This window comes from Hyperoodon ampullatus, assembly GCF_949752795.1.
Source record: "Hyperoodon ampullatus genome assembly, chromosome: 1".
Taxonomy (NCBI): Eukaryota; Metazoa; Chordata; class Mammalia; order Artiodactyla; family Ziphiidae; genus Hyperoodon; species Hyperoodon ampullatus.
In genome coordinates this window covers 50,499,956-50,512,159 of record NC_136914.1, presented here as the reverse complement: position 1 = coordinate 50,512,159, position 12,204 = coordinate 50,499,956, and the positions used below count along the sequence as shown (strand labels likewise).

The following is a 12,204-nucleotide window of genomic DNA, read 5'->3' as shown; positions in this document are numbered from 1 at the left end:
AAATTCTACTTGCTATTTAAGATTCACTTCAAATGAAACTCATCCATGAGAAATGCTGTGAGAGTTTGACCAAGTCCCACCCTTGAACTCTTATACACATTTATGTACACATTCATGGCAGTCATCAGTCTCTACCCAGCACTGTAGTTATGTATGTACTTTCCTTAGCCCCCTCTAGTTCTTTGAGGTCAGAGTCCATGCAGGATTTTTCTACTTGTCTTACAAACATTACATGTTACAGGCATAAAATGGTTTATGAATGGATGAATGGCAACTGAATTCATGAGAATTACAGAATAAGTTTAGAGAGAGATAAGCAATGGGCTGATGACCATTTCCTGCCAATGTCCAGCAACAAATTTTGGCTGTTAATGAAAGAGCAAGAAAGAAAAAGGGGGCTTCCCTGGTGGCGCAGTGGTTAAGAATCCGCCTGCCAATGCAGGGGACACGGGTTCAAGCCCTGGTCCGGGAAGATCCCACATGCCGCAGAGTAGCTAACCCTGTGCATCACAACTACTGAGCCTGCGCTCTAGAGCCCGAGAGGCACAACTACTAAGCCCACGTGCCACAACTACTGAAGCCCATGCGCCCTAGAGCCCATGCTCCGTAACAAGAGAAGCCACCGCAATGAGAAGACTGCGCACCACAAGGAAGAGTAGTCCCCGCTCGCTGCAACTAGAGAAAGCCTGCGCACAGCAACAAAGACCCAATGCAGCCAAAAATAAAATAAATAAATAAAATAAATAAGTTTAAAAAAAAGAAAGAATAAAAAAGGAAAAGAGAGGAGAGATGAAGGAAAGGAGGGGAAAGAAAGGGAAAGTAGGAGAAGGGAAGAAAAAAATAAACTTCACAGTGAGGGAAGGGAAGAGAAGACACTTCCAGAGATGCTTATGACTAGAGAGAGATGAATAAATTAAAAAGAAAAATGGTCGGAGGGAAAAATGATAGTGGGGTGCTGCAGCTCTTAGCCTTCTTTCTCACTCTAACATGTATCAAGAATGAATACAAGTATCCGTGAGGCCATGTTACAGTACCCACCTCTCCCATTCTTCAGGATTGCGGAAGGACTCCCTGATAAGAGGATTGAAGATGTGAAGATAGGAGATTTTCCTATAGAGAGTGTAAGTGGGATCCATCATGATGAGTCCCAGAGGAAAAGAAACATATGGGATGACTTGGAGCTATTTTCTTAAGCTCAAGTGGTAGGTGAGTTTCTATATTATATGGCTTAATTCACCAGAGTGGAGAAACATCTAGAGAGACAGTGGTCCACTTCTCTCAGCCCAAACGCGTGTAAAAGCCATAATTCATTTGTTTAGATACTTATGGTAAGGTAATTTACTTAAATCTTGATCTTAGGAGATAATTTGAATTTCTCTAAGGTCAGTATACTGACTCCTACCAGAGGACACAGCTGGGGAACTGGAGAGGGTGTATGATCTGGAATCTGAACATGGGCTCAAGTCCCGACTCTAGGGTGTGTCCTTTGGCAAGTCACTTAATTCTTTTGAGTCCTCATTCTTTACTTGTCATATGGGAATAAAAATAAGGCCTGTTGTTTATTTCTTTATTCACTCAAGACAGATTGATTGAGTATACTCTACACTATATATTAGGCACTGGATTTGTTGGGGCCGGGATTACTGAAGACAGAATTGAGATATGTGTGAAAACCTGCAAAATGCAAAGCACTGTCAAGTGCCAGTTAACAGTTACTATAAAGATGGTTGTGGTACTATGTCCCAGTCTTAGAAATAAACATATTTAACATTAGACCTAGCATCTTCCTCCTGAAACTGCAATTGGTTGTGGTTTATTTAATCCTTTGTAAATGATTTTTCCTTAAATTCTTACCAGTGATACAGAGATGATTATTTGACTTATAATTCAAATATGATTTGCTTGGGAAAAACAGTATCCAGAACTTGTCTTAATAATACATAGTTTTTTAAAACTCCACGAAAGTAGGAATATGAACTGTAGGCACATTTAAAGCAAGCCAGGTATAGTCTTTTAACTTTAAAAGGATGACTCTGTGGCAAGTGATTGCACAAGGTATAATGAGTTCAACAAGCTCATTCTTGTGTGATTTCTAAAGCCAAATTCATATTTGAATAGTGAAAGGTATCCTTTCCGGTAAACTGAATTTGCTGGGTGGACATGATGCAAATGACAACCTATCTTGACTTAAACAGGTTTTTAAGGTACAGAAAATATAAGCAATTGAAATTCCTGGTAGAAAGTTGCAATACTTCAGCAAAACATATTTATAAATTATTTATAATAATTTGGGGCAAGTGAAAAATTAATGGAAGTTCCTATAGTCACAAAAAGTAATAGCAATAATTACATATTTTGGCCTTAAAAGTGGTACTTTAATAATCGTAAGTAGATTAATAGTAAGAAAAATGTGAATGTTGTATTAAACTAAAAGCTTTCTATTCATTAGATGTACCAAACATAAATATTTTAAATATTTTAATTTTATCTTAATGGAGATGACATTATTATTATTATTATTATTATTATTATCATTATCATCACATTATTTTAGTGCTTTACTGGTTCTCTCTAGAGCCTAATCATTGGGGCACATAGTTAAGAACTGTAGTTCCTAGAACTCGGTAGCCTATTCCATTTACTCAGAAAAGTAATAAATGGCAGAATGACATAAATGTAAATCTTATGCTCTTAAAAACAATTATTTTTTTCAGAAATTGAAATAGTAAAACTAAGTAGCAAAAACCAAAATGGAATATTAAACCTTTATTTTTACACACATTTAATTGTTCTCTCCTGCCCATAAATTACAAAATGTCTTGATTTGCAGTGGAACCCAATCTGTACTGAAAAGTAGTGTAACTGACTGCAGCTTCAGGGATATTTCTTTTACCAACAGTTTAAGATGTTTCCCACTTTGGAAATATCAAAACTCCCCCCCTATTTTGGAATCATTTATAGGTCACTATCAACTTTGGAGCTGGGATAATTCTGTTCACACCAACGGGGCTTTTCCTGAATTCAGATTCTTTTTTGTTGTTTTCAGTACATTTACAGACACGATTATGCCCACAGGTAACAGGAAACCAGTGTTTCAAAAGAAAATTTGATCACACTGCTAGATAACACAGGTATCCTAAACAAGTACACGAACGCCTCAAGGCTTCAAGCTGCTGCCAGAAAGACATACTTTTTTGATTGGTAAGAACTGACAGATGACGCTTCATGAAATATAAATGCAAGAAAGCCTCCGAGAGCTCAATAAAAACCTTCCACCCGTCATTCTAGGAGGATAAGAGCAAGATACTGTTAACAAGCGCAGGAAATGGCTTTCGGAGTTTCAATATCAGTCTATATCTTATTCAATGGTAGGTCATTTCTTTTTGCTGTGTTAATTTTGTGACATTGTAAAATATGAATAGGATTTGTTTTATCTGAATTAGTGAGGAGTTGGCTTTTAGCGGTTGTTCTTCATGACAAAGATCCAAGCAAGGAATTTGTGAATTAATTTAGTTTCTTATGTAATGTATGTTCCTCTTTTAACATATTTTGACACCTCTTTTTCTGAGATCTTTATATTGTTTGTTCTATACAATTGAAGAGTAGTTGATACATATGATATGATAATGTCCTTGTGATTGAATGAGTTTATAAAATGTATTTATTTCCTCTTAATAATTAATGTGTTTCTAATTTCTCTAACTATAATGTAGTGAGTGGAATTGATATGCATGAGAAACTATCAGGAAACTGCCCTTGTCAGGTTATGGATTTCAAATGTAAATGAATTAAAAATAGAACAGATGTGGGACTAGATAGAATAACTTTTGATCTGTTGCTGGTACGTAGAAGGAGGCTCACCTGCTAAAGATGCCTTCCCTTCCCGCCCCTTTCACACAGCTGTGACAGCATTGACTGAAGAGGCAGCCAGGACTGTAACACCCCCAATCACAACCCAGCAAAGTAACTGGACCGTTAACAAAACAGAAGGTATTTTCTTCACACTTTTGTATTTCAAGTGACTTTTTTTTTAATGTTTGAGAGAAATTTGGATTGTGATAAAAGCAACACTGGAAATTTTTAAATATGTATTTTATTATTAGACAATCTTTTATCAGGATGCTGTTAAATGGAAGTGACAGGTAAATGTGTCAGCAAAGAATTGTCTTTTTAAAAGGAGGAAATGAAGCAAATGAGAAAAAGTTGTTTTCAGTTACTGTCCTGGATGTGAAACATGCCACACTTTCTGCTTGATTCCTGCTGGATTCCCAATAACCCATGTGCTTCCAGAGGCAGTTTGTCCCTATTTTGGCATTCTTGATGAGTGACTTTATATTTTGATCTGCGATTGTGAGCTTTGCAGCCAAATAAATTATGGCTACCAGATGAAGCCTTAATCCACTTTCCCTCATCTTTGGAAAGATCTTTTTTCTTGTCTTTGGGGGCTTTTTTTGTTTTGCTTTAGTATATGCTATATCTCCCAACCACTTGTATCCAATTTTTGTTGTTGATAGTGATGATATATTTTATTATTGTTATTAAAATAGCTTCTGGCCACTGTTGAGCATCAGCATTTTTCCAAACTCTTTGAACTCTTAGAGGTGAACTTGGGAAATTTGTTACCTGCCAAGACCTGTGTATCAGGTGGTTGTGATTCTCACACAAATCACATACCACCCCCTGATGTGAAGATGGGCTTTGTGACTTAGGACCAAAGAAACACCATATCTTGCTCTCAGAGCCAGGCAAGTAAAAGAAGATCAAGTTAAATATTTTGTTTCTGAATATGGAAGATAGTAATATTTAAGTATTCTTCATTTCACCAATAATTTTAAATTTAAAAAATTTGCTTAAAATATTTTGCTCATTTGAGTTTTTGAATATATATCAATTTGCAAAATAAAATTAGTGTGGCTTTTAGAATAACTTTTAGCCAAATTCTTCATGTCTTTTGATCCTTTAAACAAAGAGAAAACATCTTTGTTGAGAGATAATACTGTAGAGAATTGAAGAAGCACAGTTTCCTCTAAGTGACATAACAGTGTGTCCATCACCACCTTTTTTCTTCCCTAGTAGTGAACTGCAAGTCAAATCCTCCAAGTTACAGGTAATAATTGTGGACAAAAGGGATTGAATATATCACTTCAGTAGTTTTTCGTTGCTTTCTTGATGGGTGAATTTTAGTTCCCTGCTTTTCATTTAATTTAAAAATCTGAATCCAGTATCTCAGGAAAGTTTCATGAAGTTATAACTAATATTCTTCTCCTTAGAGGAAAGATGAGTCTCTAGTATATTCTTTCTTTGGAAATGTCTTCTTTCAATTCTCACATTTTCTAGTAAGTCCTGGTTCAGGCTTGGTTAATTGAACTTATTTAATCTTGAAGTAGGAAGAACCTACCACAGTTTATAATGAGAAATTCCCACTGCCTTAGAATTAATGATCAAGATGAGAAATTAGATTTACTATACCACATTTAAGAAAATGAATATGAATTTTAAGGTAATGTTGTGTGTTCTCAACCAAAATGAAGTTATATAACAGTATCTTGTTGGTGACTTAGTACCTAAAGATTTAGTAATTTCAATATAAATAAGTATGCCTTTTCAGATCTTTTTCTCCTGAAAACAAATAAGTATGATTCTCTTAATCTACTTAGCAAGGTGAATATAATATAACATGATAACTAAGGTTGAGGAGATATGTTTATTCATAACAGTGACAAAAATAAAATGCCACTAATTCTTCTTAAGAATTTAAGAATCAGTAATTAAAGTATACTAAAAAGGACTCATTTATGCTGTTTTGTCATTCCCACTGCATAAACCTCAAAGATAGTATAGGTATATGTCTTTAGTACATCAATGAATGAAGGATAAGCATCCTGAAATCTAAGTATTTTGCCACAGTACAGCTTCCCAAAGGGAAGTTTCCCATAAAGAGGCTTCTGGACACTTGACCACAAAGGTTTTGCCAAGTGTGGTCATTTGCATAGTGTTAAAAGCTAGAAATCAAAACACAGGTTTTCTAATTCCAACTCCATGGCTTTTCCCACAATCTCATAATGCCTCTTAACTGAGTAAATTTTCGAATTAACATCTGAAGTTACTGTCTTAGCTATGTTAAGCCCGAGCCATAAGTTGTTTCTGGCTTCATGTATAGGTCATAACAATACCTCTTCGGAAATCAGTTAGGGAAAAAATCCCTTTTCCATTAGCTACTTAAGGTAGTCTGCATTAGAAGAAGGGAGGATTCTCATCTCACTCTTCTCTGGAGAATGAAAAGAAATCAAGTTCATTATCTCCCAACCATAAATCCAAATCTTCCTAAGTGCTTACTTCTCAGATGTAAAGGGGAGAATGAAAAAAACTGTATTATTTCTTTTGTTTCCAGGCATATATTTGGGAAGTCTTGCCCAGGATAGCATGCTAAGACTAGAATCAATGCTGCCACCTTTTGGCAAACTTGTATCTATATCTTATTACATAGTTTCCAAAGAATGGAATGATCATCAATCTACCTCCAGCCCCTAATTCATTAATATGTCTTAGATGATATTAACCCAACCTTTGTAAATATAACCTGTCAAAGGAATTAATCAACAGTTCAAATGACAGAGCACTCAAAGAATATTCCTAAAATTAAAGGTCTTTTTGTATATGTATTACAAATCTACTGTGGAAGTGTGAACCACCTCATCTGTTAATACTGTATCTCCTTTTTCTATCTGGCTACACAGAAGGACCCATAGCGTTGAGGTTCTCACATACTTGCCTGGAAGACCACCATAGTTACTGCATCAATGGTGTTTGTGCATTCCACCATGAGCTGGAGAAAGCCATCTGCAGGTAATTGCAAAGAACTTCCCAAGCCCTAGAGATGGGAGAAGGAGAAGGTATGCCTCCTTTCACATGGTGTTTAACATAGTACATTTCCACATGCCTCCATCTTATCTAGTAAAAAAAGGTACATGATCTGAATGTGATTCACCAATTCTCTTTGTATTTGAATATCTAAGGGGTCTTTTTCTAACCTACCTAGTTCTCATTACTCAAAAATATGGTTCCTAGATTAGCAGCATCTGTATAACCTGGGAGCTTGTTGAAAATGTAGAAGCTCACACCGTACCTCAAAACTACTAAATCCAAATCAACCTTTAACAACACGCAAAGAAGTTTCCAAGTTTTTATGGATAGATTAAAGGATAAAATGAAACAGACTATGGCAAAAACACTTCAGGAATATAAAGTTCTAGATCAACTGAGATACCATTTTTATGATCATTGATTTGCTCAGCATCCTCCTATGAAAGAGTAGGTTAACAATTTTCTAGATCAACTCATGCAAGTGTCCTACCTTTCCCTCCTACCAATGAGGGAAGTTGCATTAATATGGGGTCTTAATCAAATGATTATTGTAAAATACATGGCTTCTTCAATACATTTAATAGATTGGCTTTCATTTGGTATTGGCCCCTTTAATTTAAATCACTTTTTGTTAAATTTTTTTCATTCTTCGAAATTTGTCATTTGTGTTTCTATCATGAGTTTTAAAATTATACATTATTTTCTTTTTTTAAAGGTGTTTTACTGGTTATACTGGAGAAAGGTGTGAGCACTTGACCTTAACTTCATATGCTGTGGATTCTTATGAAAAATACATTGCAATTGGGATTGGCGTTGGATTATTATTAAGTAGTTTTCTTGTTATTTTTTACTGCTACATAAGAAAGAGGTATGATAAAAAACAAATTATGAAGTCACTAGATACTCATTCATTTGAGAAATATTCACTGAGCCCCTACAATGTACCAGGCACTGACATATATAATATTTTAGTGAAAATATGGCTGTAAATCTGGCAAGTTTCTGCATATTTGTTTTGATGCCTTTTCTCATAAACCCAGACAAGAGGTAAAAATTTACCCACAGTTGCAATAGGATAGTTCCAATTTACTGTTTCCCTTCATCCCCAACTCTGTCTACCTACATCAAAGTTATAAATGTGTAGGACAGTCGGCCCACAAGGGTAAAAATTAATGTGTTTTGTGCACAATTATATGAAGTGTCGAATACCATGTCTGGCACATCATAGAAACTCAGTAAACATTTGTTGAATGGACAAATCAAAACATGAGTATTAAATGAATGAAAATGTGTGATAAATGTGGGCCATTTTCTTCCCAGACATAGTTGAGGGTATATTCAGGAGATACTATCTACTGCTAAAAGCTAAACAAGATAAATTTGATCCACTAAGTAAAAATTACTCATGCATTAATTATTAATCATTATTTCTGGCTTTTCCACACTGGTAATTTTTCCTTTAATCCATGTATAGGGAAAAGTCAAGAAATAATGTGATATACGTTAAAGAAAAGGTATAAATACATTTCCCTTGCTGTACTCTATTAACCAAGTTGTCATTTTTTAAATGACCAAAAATTACTGTACAACATTAAAAAAAAATGTTTGCTTAATAATTGCATCTTAGAGGGCTTCCCTGGTGGCGCAGTGGTTGGGGGTCCGCCTGCCGATGCAGGGGACACGTGTTCGTACCCCGGTCCGGGAAAATCCCACATGGCGCGGAGTGGCTGGGACCGTGAGCCATGGTCGCTGAGCCTGCGGAGCCTGTGCTCCGCAATGGGAGAGGCCACAACAGTGAGAGGCCCGCGTACAGCAAAAAAAAAAAAAAAAAAAAATTGCATCTTAGAGAGAATAAAATCTGTTATATCAATTGTGGATCAATTGATATAAAATCTGTTATATCAGTTGCCTAAGAGACCAAGAAAGAAAATAAAAAAGGAAGTAAGACCTTTTAATATTAACAAGACAGCTGTCTGGGATCAGGTTCCCTAGAAGCTGAACCTAAGATAGAGATTCTTGACTGAGTGATGACTGGTCAAGGGAATGCTCAAAGGAGAAATCTGTAATGAAGTAGGGAAGCTAGAACAGAGGAAGAAGGTAAGCAAAGCAAAGATGTAGTTTAGCTGAAGTCTATCCTCAGCCTGAATCCAAAGGGAGACCTAGAACATGACTGGCATCGCTGACCCATCCCAAGAAGGTGAGGGATCTTGGTTGTAGTACCTAGCATCATCAGGCATGGGTGTCAGAGTGCTCCTGGCAGGGTAAGGGGGAGGGGCTTGGAATCTCCTAGGAATCTTCAGGCAAAGTCCTCTCTTGGCTGAGGACAATCTTCTAGAAAAGGATGGTGCTGTGAGCCTTATTAACACCCACAACTGCTGGGGGATGGGTATACCAGTGGGTAAAGAGGATATGGGTGGGATACCAAGAGCAATTGCTACACCAGAGCATTTAAATAATCCTCAATAAGCTATACAAACAGCAGTCAAATTCATATGAAAACCAATACTCTGTTTTAGGTGTCTAAAACTGAAATCACCTTACAACGTCTGTTCCAGAGGAAGACCACTATGAGGCCTTTGTAAGAAATTTTCAAGAGTCGTTGGTGAAAATCAGTGGGCCCAAAACTGAAAATTTCAAGTGAAACAACAAAACTTCCTAAGATGACTAGAAAGTTGGGATCATGATGAAACAAGAGAATAAATTTCAACATTGGTCCTTAGACTTTGCCATTTTTAAAGTGCCATGGGAGCCAAGGGAACAAAGTACAGTGTCAGAGGTCAAGTTCACAGTTCTACTCTGGGTTTGTTGCTGTTGTGTGATTATTGTTCTCACTGCAGAGAGACTAAGTTTTATGCTTCCGACTATGTCAGATGTGAATTTTCATGGGAATAATTATCAACCTTGCAGCCAGCCAAAGCAATGCCAAGCTTGGATTCTTCACTATGCTTGCTACCAGGATTCTGGACCGCTGCTCTACGGACCAAATCCCAAACATGATGCTTTCATGGTGTCTAACAGAATGTGATGTCAGCTATTCAGATGAGATTAGTATTATGGCACCTCCAGTGAACCAAACTTATGATTGAAGTCTAAGCTAGAGAAAAGAAATGGAATGTCCAAGGCAAACATAATGATACCCAACTTGTGACAACACTGTGAAATATGGAATAAGCTAAAGAGTTTCTGATGACTGAAAGCTATCTGGATATTGAGCCCTGAGGAGGCAAAACGTTTTTGTTTCTGCATGGATTATAAAATTTTGTGTTGGACTCACTGGTCCCCGAATGCTTATGTTCATCACTTTCTCCTATTGTTAGTGGAATGACCTGGCGATTATCTATTTGGACTGAAATTCTAAAATTCTACTAACAAATAAAATTCTACAATTGGCTCTTAAATAGAAACTGAAGAACTTGACATAAGAAATTTTCACCAGCCAACAGCAGGTGGAAATTTTCTTTACCATTTCTGGGTACCGGAGAGAAGATTTGCACAGAGGGAGAGAAAACGGAATATTGGTAGAAATAACGATTTGAGAATTAGGGTCCTTCCTCTCTAATCATATTTCTTCCACCGAATTCGAATAGTCTTGTTCAGGTCCCTTAATTTCTTTGGGCTTTGATCAGTTTCTACAAGGTCCTTCTAGCTCTAAAATTTGATTGTGGCAGAAGAGAGAAAACTTTCCACCTCTCAACTCCATCTCTGTCCCTGACCTCACCTCTCACCCCACTGGATATCATCTTAGATGTATATTTTATTATTTGGTTTGTAAATAATAATTTAAGAATTTGTTTTTAAAGGAAGTAAAACATGAAATTAAAAATAATATCTACCATTTTTCTTTTAGATTCAATCTAAGACTATGGACTTTTTTTCTATTGTGGTGTAGATAAGCAAAATAATTTTGATCATGAGATGGGTTAAAAAAAGATCAAACATGAATATTCTTACAATGGTAGCCTAGTAGCAAGCCTTTCTCTTATATCAAGTTGTGACTTTTCATTCACTTCTAAACAAAACTACATTCTGCTTTCCTTTGAATAGAAGGCATTTCACTTGCTTTGTTTTTCCTTCAGAAGGAATTTAATGCAGATGAATTGCATGTCAGCACTTTCTGCATGACCTCACAAAGTATGCAGAGGTTACATCATACCAAGGAGTGGGGAGATGAAGTTTCCTCCCAGTGACTCCAGTGACCGCACCTAGAAAGCTAGGCTTTTCCTGAGCATTTCAAAAAGGTGTTAAAAAGCTGGGTAGAGTCCAGGAAGAAACACTAAAGCTTAATTAAGGACTGCCTCCCGATGAAAGGAAGAGGAAGTAAGGGTAGAATCTGGGGAGGTGATAACCTAAAAAGTTATAAATATTTGCTGTCTATAAATATTTCTAAAATGCAAACATAACTGAATTGATATTAATCAACAAATTAAAATTCCCAGAATGCCAAACCAAAAAGTGAACCAAAACATAAAACCAATAGAAATTCAATTTTTTTCACCTGTGGAAGAGTATACATTAACATTATATAATCCACCCAGTGAGACTACATATATGGAAATTTATTTATCTATTTATTTTTATAAATTTATTTATTTATTTATTTATTTTTGCTGCCCACGGGCTTTCTCCAGTTGCAGCAAGCAGGGGCTACTCTTCACTGTGGTGCACGGGCTTCTCATTGCAGTGGCTTCTCTTGTTGCGGAGCACAGGCTCTAGGCATGCAGGCTTCAGTAGTTGTGGCACGTGGGCTCAGTAGTTGTGGCTCAGGGGCTTTGTTGCTCCACGGCATGTGGGATCTTCCTGGGCCAGGGCTCGAACCGGTGTCCCCTGCATTGGCAGGTGGATTCTTAACCACTGCGCCACCAGGGAAGTCTCTATGTATATGGAAATTTAGAGTGTAGCTCATGAGAAACCATCTGTTTATGGTCCATCATACAAAAGAATCTTGTGATAAACTCCTAGAGTTCATTTTCCGGGAAGGAATCCCTGGCATTCCTATGGCAATATTTACATATGTAAGCAGGCCTTAAGTAGGAAAATGCATAAGTATAAGATGTTCTGCAAATTTTTCACTTTCTATTTTTTCCTATATGCAATAAGACCCTGAAAAAAGTCTATCAGTGAAGCCCTGGCAACAGAACTACATTTTCAGCTATTAGGTGAGGTGGGTCATTTAGGAAAGAAATGAGAACATGTTTCTGGCATCTTTGACTAAATCAAACGGGCCAAGGGGCTCATCAATTTCTTTTATTTCCCATTTTGTCTCCTTCCTGTGTCTGCCCTTCAGTTCTTGAGAACACATTCTTAGGTCATCAATATTCATGAGTGAGTCATTAGTTAGCC

At 36.7% G+C, this 12,204-nt stretch overlaps 1 protein-coding gene across 2 annotated transcripts; it reads left to right on the top strand.

Annotated features, from left to right (window-relative positions):
- The first annotated feature begins 3,277 nt into the window (after positions 1 to 3,277).
- Positions 3,278 to 10,717, top strand: EPGN (epithelial mitogen). 2 transcript variants are annotated; one of them, XM_079723641.1, is made up of 5 exons: positions 3,278 to 3,368; positions 3,901 to 3,990; positions 6,738 to 6,846; positions 7,580 to 7,732; positions 9,381 to 10,717. In XM_079723641.1, exons 1-5 carry the CDS (start codon positions 3,326 to 3,328, stop codon positions 9,433 to 9,435), a joined length of 450 nt encoding a protein of 149 aa, XP_079579767.1. In that variant the 5' UTR covers positions 3,278 to 3,325; the 3' UTR covers positions 9,436 to 10,717. The 2 variants fall into 2 exon arrangements, with proteins under 2 accessions (XP_079579767.1, XP_079579768.1); XM_079723642.1 differs by lacking the exon at positions 7,580 to 7,732.
- Positions 10,718 to 12,204: the final 1,487 nt, after the last annotated feature.

Bases quoted from the DNA above. Each gene is read 5' to 3' on its own strand.
- EPGN (XM_079723641.1), top strand. From the start codon at position 3,326: ATGGCTTTCGGAGTTTCAATATCAGTCTATATCTTATTCAATG. The intron at 3,369-3,900 runs GTAGGTCATTTC...CCTTTCACACAG, and splicing joins AGTCTATATCTTATTCAATG to CTGTGACAGCATTGACTGAA. The intron at 6,847-7,579 runs GTAATTGCAAAG...CTTTTTTTAAAG, and splicing joins CTGGAGAAAGCCATCTGCAG to GTGTTTTACTGGTTATACTG.